This window comes from Phoenix dactylifera, chromosome 17, assembly GCF_051530095.1.
Source record: "Phoenix dactylifera cultivar Ajwa chromosome 17, Ajwa_hap1_PhDact_Kaust_v1.1, whole genome shotgun sequence".
Classification (NCBI taxonomy): Eukaryota; Viridiplantae; Streptophyta; class Magnoliopsida; order Arecales; family Arecaceae; genus Phoenix; species Phoenix dactylifera.
In genome coordinates, this window is record NC_143206.1 from 18,627,330 (window position 1) to 18,642,743 (window position 15,414).

General features: G+C 40.3%; 3 protein-coding genes across 7 annotated transcripts; all 3 read left to right on the plus strand.

Annotated features, from left to right (window-relative positions):
• The first annotated feature begins 229 nt into the window (after positions 1-229).
• Positions 230-943, plus strand: LOC103720008 (histone H2B.1-like). The gene has a single exon (XM_008809518.4). The coding sequence runs from the start codon at positions 324-326 to the stop codon at positions 771-773; it is 450 nt and encodes a 149-aa protein (XP_008807740.2). The 5' UTR covers positions 230-323; the 3' UTR covers positions 774-943.
• A 914-nt stretch (positions 944-1,857) lies between these two features.
• Positions 1,858-5,568, plus strand: LOC103720009 (glycine-rich RNA-binding protein 4, mitochondrial-like). The gene is made up of 4 exons (XM_008809519.5): positions 1,858-2,010; positions 2,250-2,318; positions 2,630-2,736; positions 5,392-5,568. The coding sequence occupies exons 1-4, from the start codon at positions 1,914-1,916 to the stop codon at positions 5,455-5,457; spliced, it is 339 nt and encodes a 112-aa protein (XP_008807741.1). The 5' UTR covers positions 1,858-1,913; the 3' UTR covers positions 5,458-5,568.
• Positions 5,569-8,769: 3,201 nt separating this feature from the next.
• On the plus strand, positions 8,770-15,348 carry LOC103720010 (uncharacterized). 5 transcript variants are annotated; one of them, XM_088713459.2, is made up of 5 exons: positions 8,789-9,306; positions 12,507-12,595; positions 13,100-13,643; positions 14,486-14,769; positions 14,859-15,348. In XM_088713459.2, exons 3-5 carry the CDS (start codon positions 13,122-13,124, stop codon positions 15,016-15,018), a joined length of 966 nt encoding a protein of 321 aa, XP_088569585.2. In that variant the 5' UTR covers positions 8,789-9,306; positions 12,507-12,595; positions 13,100-13,121; the 3' UTR covers positions 15,019-15,348. The 5 variants fall into 5 exon arrangements, with proteins under 5 accessions (XP_008807744.3, XP_008807745.3, XP_089784303.1 ...); XM_088713460.2 differs by having other exon boundaries at positions 13,115-13,643; XM_008809522.6 differs by lacking the exon at positions 12,507-12,595 and having other exon boundaries at positions 8,770-9,306.
• The last annotated feature ends 66 nt before the right edge of the window (positions 15,349-15,414 follow it).

Genomic DNA, 15,414 nt, shown 5'->3' on the forward strand with positions numbered 1-15,414 from the left:
GCTCAATCTTCGGTTCAAGAGCATTTTCCTAATCAACATACGAAAATAAGGGGTACGTTCGTTTACATTGCCTCCCGATCCGCTCCGCCGCGATACATGACATCCTGTCCGTCTATTTTCACCTAGAACCATATCTAATCCAACGGCCGTAAAATGCCAACTCACCAGTCCAGACCAAAGCTATTCCGCCAATGATCGTCCTCTGCCCTTTCCAATATAATGACTCCTTCCCTCGCGCTTCGACAGATCCCTCATCCCTTTTTCCTCTTCGCGCGCACCGGGTCTCTGTCTCTGCCCCCAAGCCTTTTTTCCTCACCATCCTGATGGCGCCCAAGGCCGAGAAGAAGCCTGCAGAGAAGAAGCCCGCCGCCGAGAAGCCGGCGGAGGAGAAGGAGAAGAAGACGGTCGCCGAGAAGAAGCCCAAGGCCGAGAAGCGGCTGCCGTCCAAGGAGGGGGCAGCCGGCGACAAGAAGAAGAAGAAGAAGGCGAAGAAGAGCAGCGAGACCTACAAGATATACATCTTCAAGGTCCTGAAGCAGGTCCACCCGGACATCGGGGTCTCGAGCAAGGCGATGGGCATCATGAACTCCTTCATCAACGACATCTTCGAGAAGCTCGCCCAGGAGGCGTCCAGGCTTGCCCGCTACAACAAGAAGCCTACCATTACCTCCCGGGAGATTCAGACCTCTGTCCGCCTCGTCCTCCCCGGCGAGCTTGCGAAGCACGCCGTCTCGGAGGGCACCAAAGCCGTCACCAAGTTCACTAGCTCGTAGATCTAGAATTTTTTTGCTTTTTGCCCCTTTTCTGTATAATTTCTAGCTTTCTTTAAGGACTTCTCATCTTTTCCGATGTGTTTTCTATAGCTGTAGAAAAGAATCGTTTTGAATGGTAATAGTTTGAGCAGCTCTTATGGGATAAAATTTCGTGATTGATTGGATTCCTTCATTGGTTGTTCTTGTAGTCGCTGCGCGTACCGTTTCATGCGCGTGTTTTGCGGGCGATTTGCTGCCATCGAAATTCGTGGTTGTTTTGTTCCATGGGTCATCACTCGTCGCTCGTTTTGTACATTGGTGTGTTCTGGGACGGAGCTTTGATGAAACTTCGAGGCTTGATGAGCTTCATACTGTCTCGCCCGCTACAACAAGAAGCCCACCATCACCTCCAGGGAGATCCAGACTGCCGTCCGCCTCGTTCTCCCGGCGAGCTCGCCAAGCACGCACGAAGGCCGTCACCAAGTTCGCCAGTTCTTGAATCGTTTTTTCCCTGGAAGGCAGGGGCGGAGGGGGCGGGGGCGGTGTTACGATGTAATTTCTAGGCTTTTGGAGCATTGCCGTTAGGCTCTCTTTAAATTGAGATGCTTTTTTTTTTTTTTTTTTTAAGCTACTCTAGTTTAAGTACACCGGCAGAATCGAGAGACAGAAAATCATAAAATAATAAAGAGAAGACCTTCGGTGTCCAGAGAATTTCATCGTAATAATGAACAGCAAAAGAGTGATTCATTTTTAGTTCTATTTATCTCACGATATGCATATATGGTCTGAAAAGTTCTACAGCCGTCTGTCATCCCAACCAGGTGTCGCCCCCCGCAGGAATTAGTTTCGAGTCGTAACTCCTAATATCGGACATATTTTTGTCAAAATTCACCTTTTGATGATTTTTAATTACAATGCTTTTTAATATTATGGTTTCCTGGTTTTCCACGTGCACTCTTCCGCGCTGGAACACTTTAGGTTACAGTTCGCTTTTTGAGCGGGGTCCACTGTTTGATGGCTTTGATTATTTCTGGATGGAGTGGATTTTAAGGTTTTATTGTGGTGTTATGTTGTTCCTGAGGACCATTGTATGCGATCTTTGGCTATTTTCCTAGGGCACGCTTTGATCCTCCAGGGTTTCTATCGGAGACGGGCGGGAGGATGTGGATTAGTCTGTTGGCGAGGAGAACGGCATATGCCTCTCCACTAAGGTGGATGCTTCTTGGAAGGGAGTTCAGCTCCGAGATTTTCGTCAGCAGTAGCATTTCTTCCTTCTTAACATTCTCTCATCCATTGCTTTTCCCCTTAATTTGATCTTAATTGGTTTCGCTGGTTTTCTTTTCGCCCTTTTGGGTGTGGGGTTGCTTTGATTCACAGCTAACTTGGTGTAGCTTTAAAGGAATGTTATTTTTATTTAGGTTATGTAGCCTTTGCTCTGTTTATTTGGCCCAGGACAGGATTTAATCAAGTTCTGATGCTTTTGCTGTGGGTTTGTAGGATTGTCATATTACACAACCGATGAAGAATTTCGAGAAGCCTTTTTGCCATTTGGCAGTGTCAAGGAAGGTACTGGTTTATAGCCGGTTTTATGGAGAAGTTTCGCTCTAACGTGTGCTGTTAGAATCACATTTCAGTGATAGGTTTATTTTTGTATGTTAGTCATGTTTGATTGCTTTTGTGACTGAAGTTTTCAATGACAAGTCCACCTATGGTGCTAAAACTTTTTTATAATGCGGGAGCATAAATAGAAAACCTTATTAGCATCTCGTTCTCTGACCTTTTTGGAACGGCTTGTTTGTGCTGATTCACTATCATGGAGTTTGGGACAATCATTTAATTTTTTTTTTTGGGATGTGTGTCTGTGTGTTACTTCACAGCCAGGCTTATTAGAGATGCAAGGACCAAAAGGACGAAAGGGTATGGCTTTGTGACTTATGAATCTGAAGCTGAAGCACAAAAGGCGATAAAGGCTATGGATGGCAGGGTATGAGTCTTTTCATTTATTTCATATTCTTGAATTGGTAATGCTCTGAAAATAGATAAATATCATGATATTACACATTTTTTTAAAATCTCCGAAAATGGCAAATCTTAAACTGTAGAAGCAACAGAAGGAATTGGATATTGATTCAAAAAGAAAATCTGGCAATTATAAACCACACTAAAGAAAAAAAAAAATTGAAATCTATGAGCTAGTGAATCTGGTGATGGCCTTTCTGCCCTCAGAGATGGTGTGGTTGGCAAGATCACTGGGGAGGACAGGGCAGACAGGTTTTAAGTGTTCTCAAAATTCAGGTGGATGGATTTTTTAAGTCAAATGAGCATAAGGATTCTAACTAATTATAATGCATGGATGTTTTAATGTTTGGTTATTTTAAGGATTATGTGATGTAACCTTCCTACCACCTTGAATGAACTTCATCTATCAGTTACAAATTAGAAGTTTTTTTGCTTTATTATATCCTGGCAAATGACAAACTTTTGTACAGCATGCTTTAAGTTGTTTTGACCTGTGTATAACATGCCATACTGAACTGTGTATTTTGATGACAGTAAACAGACATCAAGCTTTCCCAACTTGTGAAAATGCCACAATCTGTATATTTTCCTTTCACTTCAATTTTTAATTTGCCTGGTTTGGCGACTTTAGGATTCTTCATTAATCCTCGTATTTTGAGGCTCTGTATCATTTTCCTTGAAGAATGATGCCCAAACATCGTTTCACATGGTCTATCTGCAACTCTTCATCCATAATATGTAGGGATTCTGCTTGTGCCTCGGGGCTGTCTCTGGTGGGGTAATAAGAAAGAGTGCAACAGGATAGAAAAAGGAAGTTTCTGTCAGACAGTTCCATGCAAGTCCCATTATCATCATGACCTTTTGCTACCCTTTTTTCAGCTACAGGGGAGCCTTGGACTATTGGTCCTTTGTTGCATGAGCTTATGATAGGCACTCTCCAGCCATTGTCCAGCCCTTTAAGTTTACTAGCAGGCCCTTATCCTATGCAGGCTTGTGCTGGCTAGCAATTCCATACTGGGCATCATGTCAGGCTTTGTAGCGTCTGTTTATTTACATTAAGGAATTCAGCTGCTAGCAAACTTCTTCCTGGTTTATGAAAATTTGGCATGGTTCTGTAGTTTTGTTCTTTGCTATTTTTGTTCTGCTTCTCTTTCCTGATTCATCCGTCATAACTTCAATGCTCAGCTGCATTTGGACATGCCTTAGCTTCATACCAGGAACATGAGTCATTTTAGTTATATAGGAAAAGTTGATAGAAGCTCTGTATTGCAATTCTTATAATGTCTCCAAGAAGTTATTACTTGTGGCTTTAGCTCACTGTGGCTTCTGTTAAGCGCCATAGGCGTTGCACCTTTATGCACTATTTTGTGCATGCTGCTGGATTTCATGTGCTACATATGCTTCTTAAGTAGTTGGTTGCAGTGTTGGATGCAACTGTTGATACCTTTGCTTGCAGGTGTGATCATATATCGGGGTGTGTATGTACGATGTCCCTAGGCTTCATTGGCATTTCTGGTGTCATTTATTCTCATACATTATACAGCAAATAATACTGGTGCTCTTTGGAGAATTTTTGTATTGTTAGGTATAATATGGTCATGGAAAGTGAGTTACAGGAGACCTATAGCATCAGAACTGTACTCACCATTTTTATGTCTCGTCAGAATAGTTAATATCATCGCTATTGCTTTTCCCCGGAGCCTTGGTCCTTGGATAGATGGTGGCGTATGGTCTGCATAGGAAATGATTGCCTTTGTTCTCTAATGCATTCAAGCTTGTTTGTGGTGGACTTTCAACCATATTTTCTTTTCTGGGTGTTCACTAAGTTTTATGTGTTTGTCTTATGGATAATGAAATCATGCTTCATCTTAGGAATCTTGAGGACTTTCACATTTTCCAGGAAGTTGAGGAGTAGAAATGCAAAATAGTTGTAGCTCTGTATAGGCTGCTCAGCATTTCCACCATTAGCACTATCTAATTTTGATCAGCAAGACCCAACTTATTAGAAAATCAATCATGATGAGGTCTAAAATCAGGTGCAGCCAAAATGTTGTAGGTGAATTGATTAATTCTCACATGTCAATATTGCCCTCCTTGTTACTTCCTTGGCAATTACCTTTCAAGCTATAGACCAATCAGAATTGGCAAAGATGTTCTTTGGGATCCTTATTGAAATAAATTGGAGGTGCCAACTCTTTGCATCACCTTCAATGGGGATAAGCAGCTTAATGGCCATGGATTGGTGGATTCATGCCTCTCGAAGTATTGATAGCATTTTGATAGATGATTGCTCATCAAAGAGTAAAGCTTATTATAGTTGAGCTCAATTGATTTGCATACGATATCCATCGATGATATTAGAAAATTTTGCCTTTGAAATTTACAATAGTTTTATGCTCATATTTTGTCTGATTAGATATTATTCTAATCTTTTGTGATTGTAAAATTTAACATAAAAGAACTTTTGAGATCGGGAGAAAGAATTTTGCTTCTTTCATGTTCTTTCAGCATCGTCATTATAGCAGTTCTCTGTGCTATATCTGCTGCTATGTTCACTAGTGTTTAGGTATTTGATTCTAAAAAATGATTCTACTTTAGTATATAGTTTTTGTTCTTGCAGATATTTGGCGGAAGATTGATTTTTGTGGAGACTGCAAAATCCAGATCGAAGGAGGATGTGCCGTAGGCTACTTAATTTTTGAATTTCATATTATGTGCTTGACCGCTCCTCATTTCATGCGGGGGCTCCTCGGATACAGAGTTTTGAAAGAAACATTCTGTCTTCTATTTTACGTGATCTGAATGGCCTCCTTGCTTCGTTATACATGACATTTTAGTTGCACAGGAAATTTCAGAGGCGAGTGGTATGAATTGTTGGATACTGAATAGTTGGGTCTTCCACCGCCGGTGCCATCAAAAAAGGTAATCTGATGACTTTATGACCTTTTGGGTGGATCCAAGGCAGATTATGTATGGGCTTGGACCCAAGACTATCAGGGAGAATCTATGTGTCGGCATTTATGTTCTCTCATTTGTGAGTTTGTTCAGCTGAGACTGCTCTAATGATCTACAAATCTAACCTACTTGAGGGATTAGATGTGGTCTTGGTTGATCAAATAGAGTATCCTTTTCCTAAAGCAGGAGTGTCCGATGCCCTGCTTGGTTCGATCAAAGTTAAATTTATTGGATTGTACTAAGATTAGGGCATACGTGGTTCAACAAAGATCAGGATGATCAAATCTACTAGTATTTGGCAGGGGTCAAGGTAGGGGCTCATACGCCATCCGACGACTTTAGATTAGGACTCCTCACCTAGGTAGATCTAGAAATTACTAAAAGCCATACTTACGGGTTCAATAAAGTCTAGAGAAAGAAAGTTTAGAAAGCGAAACTTTGTAGAGAGGGAAATAAGAGAGAAAAAAGATGGGAAGAGAGAGAAAGGAGATAGCATAACTCTCTCTTTCTAATCAGGAAGAGGAGGAGAAGTGGTTGTTGGTGGAAGATAGGAGGTTTGGGGAATCATGGCCGATCATTAGGCAGCCGGTGCCCGACAGCGCCAATATTTACAAAACAAAGGTTTCGACCTCACTTTTCTGGCCATGGCTTTCAAGTACTGTGAGAAATTGAGGAAGGCATCTGGCAACAAGTGCGGCCGATGGAGGCAACTGGAATCAAAAGATAAAGCATTGGTTTTTTGAAAATAAGGAAATATAGTATCATCCTTTTTCACAAAAAATCTGACGATCATCGGTCGAAATCAAAGTTTCAAGAGGTTTGGAAGAAAGTAGAGAGGGGCAAATCGAAGGAATTGAGTTCTTACTTGGTTTTTAGTGATGTTGGCCGCCGCAAAAGTGCTAAAGGCATCTAGCGTTTCGAGAGAAAAAAAAATAGAGATTCCGATGATAGTTTCGATCGGGGACCTGGGCTGTCCGGTGATATCAAAGAGAGAATCAGAGGAGCCTTAAATAGGGTAGAAGGTTGGATTTCTTCTGATGAGATTAATGTTTTCTGCCTTTACCGCACATGGTGAGCACGTGTGTCCTTTTTTTCTTCTATTAGACTCTAAAAGAGCTTGGGTATTATAGTACAATTATTGGTTTATTGTTTTTTTTTTTTTTAGCCATCCTCTTCTTTCATCAATGATTTAAAACTCAGATCTTGGAGAATGAGAATTTGCTAGATAAATTCAAATGCTTAACTTCAGGTTTTGTTTTATTTTGTTTAAAGAATTTTCTTTTTTTGGTTTTTGTTTTGGGGATGGGTGCTTGTGCATGTTTGTTTCAAAGATCTGGTTTCCCTCTGTTTTTTTTCCTCAAGACAAATCTTTTTGTTCGGGGCAGGGTGTTTTGCTTATATTTGTTTTGATTTTTGTTAGACCTTCTTGCATGAAATAAAAATATTTTTTTTTTTGAAGCATGGGTGATGGTTGGTTAGGCATTTGCAGTCAAATAAAGGTTACAAGGCAACAAGTTCGGGCACCTCACCTACATCTCATCTAGTTTTTGGCTCCTCATGTAGCACCATCTATTCATCGAACCAAAGGAAATAGTATCTATTATTAGATATAATGCAATTATTTATTTACATAATATTTTTAATAAAAAATATTAAACTTATGACATCTCACATGGAACAAATCTAGTACCGCAAGCCCGTAGCAACAGCTAAGTCCAAATCCACCAACATTGGGTGCAATCCAGCCCCCCAACCAGACTTAATACCCTACTTTTCATGATCAAAGCGAGGAGAAAGGTATCAGCTGGAGCATGCCTGCTAAATTTTGAGTTGTGATTAGTTGTCGCTCGGTGTGCTCTAAGGTCGGTGAGAGTTGAAGAGAAATTAAGTTGGTTGAGATTGAGGTAAATTAGAATTGATCAATACTGCGGCCAACATGTAAGAAGTTTACTTGCCGAAAAATTTTTGGCATAGAATTTTTCGATGTTTAAGTCAGAATACCACCGCAACAATATGGAGATTAATGGTCAAATGTTGTAATTGTCTTGTGCGCATGTCGGTTATAATCAAAGGTAAAGAGGCCCTCGATTTTAACCGAAGTTAAAAGACGCTGGCTAACTCGGGCTCTCTTATTGTGCGGGACTACAAGGCCTGATCCATGATTCGTTCCATCTAGAACTTGGCCGGCTGGCTGTCGCGGTCGATCAAGCCAAATAATAACCAGCAGGCAGAATTCCATGTTCTCGGGGTTCATTCAACTTTTCATCGTGAGTCTTTATCCGTCCACGTCTGGCAGGACCACTCAACGAAATATTTCCCCGCCGACGCGCGTCGGTTAGAAGTTGTATCTTTCGCGCGAAAGAAGGATGCTCCTTCCTTTGCGCGAATCCACCGTTGGATTTCCAAGCACAGCTCTCAAAGCGCTCCAAAACCAACATTCTTCCGTCTGCACAGATCGCAACGCGATCACTGATTCATCCAACGATGGAGTCGCGCAAAGGCAGGTGAATCCTTTTTTCGCGCGGAAGGACAAAACCCTTGTCCAAGCGCATCATCATCCGGGTACGTTACCCTTGCGCTTTTTGCGCTCAACGCCGGTGGCATCCACTTCCTCACCTCCCCATTTGTCCTCGCGGCTGTACCGTGTTATATGGTGAATAGCTTGAGCTCACATCACTCGAGTCCTTAAAAGTGCCATTCAAGGGTTTCTCGATTCGTCCACAACGCGACAAGAGCTCGCCCCGTACCATAAATGTCCGATCTTGGATAACCTTCAGTTATAAAATACGTTTATGCGGACAGTGACTTGATGTACGCGAGTACAAATCCACGTCTCAAGTTATTCTGCAGTCCTCACCGAGACATCGACGGCGGATCGATCGTTCTGCATAAAAACGTTATGCGGTACACATGCTCCCAGAATTTGTCTCCCTTATCATGATCCAGCGTGCAACGGACCTTCAGAGCCACGTGTCGGTTTATGTAAGGCTACCAACCGCCATTTGCCGGTCCCTTGGCCGAGCGTCCTATCCTCTTTATTAGCTCCCTTTCATTGCCATCATTTGCGAATTGCGAATTGCGATCTTCTCTCCTCCTCCGGTCTGAAAGCGCTCCCGGTCGCTTTATTTTCCCCCAAATTTCCCGATCTCTTCTTTTTATGGGCTGATTCGGAGAAGGGGAGCATAGGATTGGGCTCGTTGGATCTCTGGGTAGGGTTTCTCCTCTGCGAGCATCGACCATGCCTTCGGTGCTCGGAGAGTTCCCCTGCAGGTTCGCAAACTTGATCCGCTCGGCCACGTCCTTCCATGGCGGTTCTTGCTCGCATCGCCTGAAAAATCTCGAGAAGTGGAGTCTGCGTGGTAATCTGAATCAGCAATAGCTTCCGGGAATGGCGGCGATACGGTTCCTCTAGGATTTTCTTTCCGTTTCTTCTGTCTATTCTATCGTCCAACTCCTAGAAATATCTAGATCTTTTCCTGGATTAGATCTTGGTGCTGAGATTTGAGTCTGAGGAGCGTTTGATCTGGATCTGGTGTCTTTTTTGGGTTTTTGGGAGGAGAGTGCGAAGTTTTGGCTCGAGGTAATTGCTGATCTCCTTCTATTCCCTGCGTTTTTGTTTTTGGTGCATTTTCATGTTTTCTCTCTTGTATCGCTACTATTTTGCTATTTTTCCTCGTCAACTCCGTTGTTTGAGGTTATCTCCTGAGGATGTGTATACTTTTATCAGTTTTTGAACTTGAAAAATTTTCTGTGCTTTTTTTTTTTTTGCTTTTTAAAATGATGATTATGTTAAAATTGAATTTGGTCCAGCTTTTGCGGTTATTTATTTTGGTTATATGTAGCCTTTCAATTTTTTCTCCATGCATTTTGAAAGAAAGTCTACGTTTCTAGTGTCGAGCTATATGGCACTGATAATTTGTTCATTTCAAAACTATTAGGGAGCAATTATAGTTGATTGTTCTGAAACCAAAAACTAGTGTGGCTTTCAATTTTAGGAAAATATCTAAATTTAGATATTACCAAGCAACGGCCTAATCTCTGGATGTTTGTGTGATTGGGAAGATGTGACTAAATAGCATCAAGGGGACATATACATTTACATGATTTTTTTTTATTTTCTTTTTTGACGACTTAAAATCATACGTTTACATGATTTTTTTATTTTCTTTTTTGACGACTTAAAATCATACGTTTCTTTGATGTTTGTTTATGTTTTATTCTTTACTTCCCAAGTGTTTAGCCCAAAGTAACTTTTGTGTGTAATAACTTTATTGGTTTTAAGTCCGAAAACTGGAAAAATGTGCTCACCTGCTCTATGTGCTGCTTTCTTTAAAACACCCACATCCATCCATTTCCTCACACAGGGAGGTTATTTTCTCATCACTGAGATTCTTTTCCCCCCTTTTCTTTTCTCAGTCTCTAAATTATTGTTATGTTGACCTATCAAACTCCGAAGATACTCGTGCGTGAAACCTTGAAACCTTCTCATTTGGTAGTCACTCTAAAAAACTACTAAGGCATAGTCTTCACATACCCAGAAAGCTGAAAATCTCCACTGCGGTGGCATCAAGCAGATACAACTTTTACTTGTTTCTGTGGCGTCCAATGGTATTCTGATTTGAGCTGTTGTTATATGCATGTACATATAGTATTCATATATAACATAATATAACACGCATGCATCAGCAAGCATGTATGTAGGCATCTAAATACTTGAGAGCATCTATTGTTCATAAAATGTGGGTTTTTAGCATTGTCTTTTTGTGCACGTTTGTGTCCAACCAGGAACTGTGTAATTAATTAGATACATTATGCAACCTGTTGCATGTGTGCGCAATATCAATCTCATGAGCCTTGTACCATCAGGGACGTCTACTTGTGAATACTTTATATGAATGCATCAACAGAGTAATAAAGATACCTGGTTCTTAAAAATTACAGGCAATGTTTAGCAAATGTTGATATACATTTCAACTCTTGTATTTATTTATTTATTCATTTATTACCTTAAAGTATTACACGCTCGAATTTTTGACACATTGTAACATGCTGTAGTGAGACTCAATGACACATCAGCAATAGTTCATCTCTTAAAAAAAGCTTAGAGAAGGTGCCTTCTGTTCTTTCAGGTTTCTTGACTCCTGTAAATTCGTGATTCTTTATCTGAACTGTTTACAAGCAACTGGTACTTAGCTAGGTAGAAGAACTAATGCAGCACAGGTTGCAACAGTTTGTTGTCCGATTGATCTTTAAATTCCATTTGCTTGCTTTCAAGGTAGGTCCAGATCAAACATGAGCACCACTTAGATCATGCAATAATGTTAACATTAGAAACTTTGCTACATTTCTCAAATTTAAATACAGAGGACAAGTGCTCTTGCAACTATAAAGAAGTGGAGAAATAAGGTTGGGATGGGACAACATGTGATTTAGGGAATGTAAAATCTGTCTTCTACAAATCAAGGTGGTATGAGGATGGTGTAGGAGAGACAGTATCATGGTTGAGGAACAGGTTGGCACTAACTTAGGGTCTTGCTTATAGGATTGATGTATGGTTTTATTAGCTACTATTTACATGCGAATTTGTCATCATCATCTAACCTTTTCCCATCGAAATGAGATTATCTATGGAGCATTACTATATTTTGATCCTTAAGACATACACGATAGCAGATGGAAAATTTAGGATCTGGCTTCCAAACTTAAATGCCTATCAGACTTTTGTTGTCAGCTCATGCAAATTCATAGGAGAACTTTCCAAAAAGTTCTCTCCATTTCACGTGATTAAAGAATTATGCCTTATGTAAGCTTTTTACAAACCATTCTTGAAAATGTGCTACTTAAAATAATAATCATTTGAATACTATATCATATGCAATTTTGTTGCAAAATAATGACCATAACCATCAAGCATGTTCACATCACTGGCTGGGCCTAAGTTTTTGGATTTGTTAATTGCATGTCATTATGGCCAATTATAGCCTTCTTTCATTCCAATCTGGTAAAGAATTCCACAAAAGATGATCCCTGTTTATCTGCCCTGATAAAGGATTGTTGCATCCATTATGTGCTGTAGCAATTAACGTTTGACCGGATATCCATGACTGCCATCTATAGTGATATGCATGAGGCACGCGTGCTGCATGCATGTGCCTGAGCACAACAGTGAATGGCACAGCTCTTTTATTTGTTGGCATGTCAATGGATACAGGATAACATGTACTTTTGGATAACAGTAGACCTGTACTATTCAGAAAATTGCTTAATGGTACTTTAATGTCCTCTAGTTCTAATATTCTTCTATTTTGTTTGAGGGACAAGTATCAATCTTTTAATCCCCTGTTGGACTGGACTTCTTTGATTGCCCATGAAAGTAATATGCATGTAATGCATGCATGCTGTACGAAAATGCCTAAATGTTATGCAAAATGTTTTCTGTGAATACGATCATGTGAATGAAATGAATACATAGAAATACATGCTTCCGGATATCAGTAGACTGCTTCTATACAAAATAAGAGCAGTGCTACTTCTGTAACGTCCTTTAGCTCTAATCTTCTACTCTTTCTTTTGATGGCCAGTGGTTAAATTTTTTATCTCCTATTTGGATTGTCTCTACTTGGTAAGGTCTATCTCCATGTGATTTTTGTTAGATAGTTATTGCACTTAGATGTGGTCTACCGGTTAGAACTGTAAGAACTGTAATTTGCCATGTATCTTTGATTAAACATGATCCGTTTCTTGAATGGAAATGCTAAAATCTTCTATTGCTTCCAATAGAAATCACATCTTCTTGAACGAACCACCCTATGCGGACTGCCGCGAGTGCAAGAAAGTTGAACAGGTCTCTTGAACAGGAAGCATGGGATGTAATGTTTCTAGATCTGTTTAAAGCATTTATTTCTTTTATGGTCAATTACTGCACTTTCTAACAATCTATCAGCATTTTTGCATATGTAAATGTAGCATTTCTTAGATTTTTTCCCTGTTATTGCATAACTATTTTTTCTATTAGAGTTATCATTTGGACCCAGATGGTACCTCATCTGATACTGCAAGCTTTGTTCTTAATGCTGATTTTCTCAACGACGATCTATGAAGCATAAAACAATGTGCCCTTTGCTATTACTGGATTTTCTTGCTGACTAATTCTCTCTTTATTCTCTCGATCCAGCATGACTGGTGGATTGCCAGCTTATTTATGAATCAGTTGTCTCCTATTATGTAATAGAATTTGATGTAATACTGATACTTATATTAAGTCAAACCATATTAGATGATTTTCATGTCAATATTGTTTAATCTTTTGCTAAATACCATGCCAATTTGAATAAATAAGATGAACCAACCTTTAACAAAAAATGCTCTGACAGTTCTCATTACAATAGCACCTGCATGGACAGTTCCACTCCTCGTGCTAACACGGTGTCTGAAAGTATCGGCTGTGAGACATCTGTAGATAGCCTTAGCTGTGAGAAATCACACATAGAACATAAAGAGGGTACATGCTGCAATATGAAAGGAACTGCTAAAATCACACCTGAGGGGGCTCTCGACGTTTCTTTTGTTAGTGAGGAAGATAACTTCATAGTGCGAGAAGCTGGTACTGTTCCTGGTGCATTCCTGCATGCTTCAAATCTCGGTGGAAGATTATCTGACCCTAATGCAATTTCTGATCAAGAAGAAACACACGATTCAAAAGAGATTGAAACCTGCCAAGAGTCCTGTGGTTCTGTTTCATTGGATGCAAATAAGCTCAAAAGCTTGAACAAATGTGCAACATTTCCATGTTCATCAGAGGCACAATTGGATACTTTGCCAATCAAGGGAAGTAATGAGGAATCAAGCACAGAAGTACAAGGCCGACCTTCCTCCACATTTAAGAGTCCTGCATATTCACGGTCAATGTCTCTGCCCGTAAGTTCCTCTCATCTAATTACTTTTTATTGATTTAACTGGTAACTTCAGCTCTGTAGGTGCATGTGGTGCTTCTGTCATGTGATTCACCTGTCATTCTTGTTGACTTTCTGGTTGATCTCAAGTTTCATGAGCAGTTCGAGAGAGGTCAATGTTAATCTTAAAAGTGGTTATAATTTATAAGCTATTGTCAAGATTCATATGAATGAATTTTACTCAGTGGACTTCTATACTTGTTATGGAACAAATTAACAGCCAAATGATTTAGAAAAAAAAAAGTATTTTTTTCTCGTTTTTATGTTATGAACTGCAAATAACTCCATGAAAGTTAAGATATACTTGCAACCTCCATTGCCTGTTTGTATTGCATCTGAGATACCATCTGTATGTTGGTCCACATGCATCTTTTGTGTTTTTTAGGAATTTTTTCTAATGTCAAATTGAACTTATATACATTTTATGCATGTAGTCCAGTAGTAAGGTTTTCTGTGTTGTTATAAACACGTATAATCCTGTCAAAAAAATGTATCAATAATTTATCCATGGCAAGGTTCACTACTTCAGTACCGGACCCCATATTGGTGCTACGCTAATAATGTCAGTATGGTACGACACGGGATTTTTCGGCATATCAAGTGTCGGCATGCCACTTGTACGCCACTTGTATTGAGTACGGTATCGAACTGGTACTGTATGGTACATTCCGTATTGTTCGGTTCGGACAGATACGGCGAATTATGATCCATGGTGTCAGTCTTGAAAAGCAGCATCTGCTCGGTGTGTTTCGGAAGTTTTATATTTGTTATGCCAGATTTATTGATGACACTGTTGTTTTGCTTCAGACTTCTTTGAAGCTTGTTTCTGCGATGAAGGGAGGCCGTGCACAAAATGGGGCATCCCCTACTGTGAAGCTGCAAGTGAAATGGGCGCCCGAGGTATACGATCCACCTGCCACATCCTTGTCACATACAGTGAAGAAGAGCCATCACCAACGTCCCAAGGCCAAGAAAAAGGACAACCACAAGAACAAGCACAACAAGGGCAGGTCCTCTCGGGGAGGTGGTCTGGAAAGGAAACGTGCAAATCATAGCAGTATAGGCACTGTGTCCAATCCTTTGGATATGAGGTTCGTTTCCAGCTTGCTTTGTATGGATGGCACTTCTCTGCCATGCATCTGAACCATAGTTTTAAATGCAATATTTATGCGGTCTTCAGGTTCCCAGTTGCTGGAGATAGGTTACTGTTGGATCGATATGGCAAATCGAACGCGGAAGCCTTAGAGTATGCAGTTAGCACTCGTGAATCCAAGTGCGGCGGCGGCTTCCTGAGGGAGGCACTTGCTAAAGTAAATCTCTCTACAGCTGAGGCCTCTTGAATGGATCCCAGTTTTGGCAATGCCGACAAATTATCATCTTGATGATTGTAGATAAATAATGTATGATAAAAATGCTCGGTGTGTACCTGGTAGTTTTGTTGTGATCGGAAGAACTTGTTGCCACTAAGATTATTAGTGGGTCGAGGACAATAAAGCGGCGGTGATGTTTTATGTTTTTCAAATTTAGAAACTGAACGGTACAAGTGTATTTTGTGTGTGATGGATGGTGGATGTCTGTCAGGGTGGATGCCTGGCAATTTATGACCTTTCAGCTGCTTGCTGTAATGCTCTCGAGTGTTATACAGCATCTTGCCATTTTCTTTCTGCTCAGCTTGTGTATCGTTTTATTGCTTTAAATTATACTGCCTCGGGTTTGTGTTCAGCACGAGGTAGAAC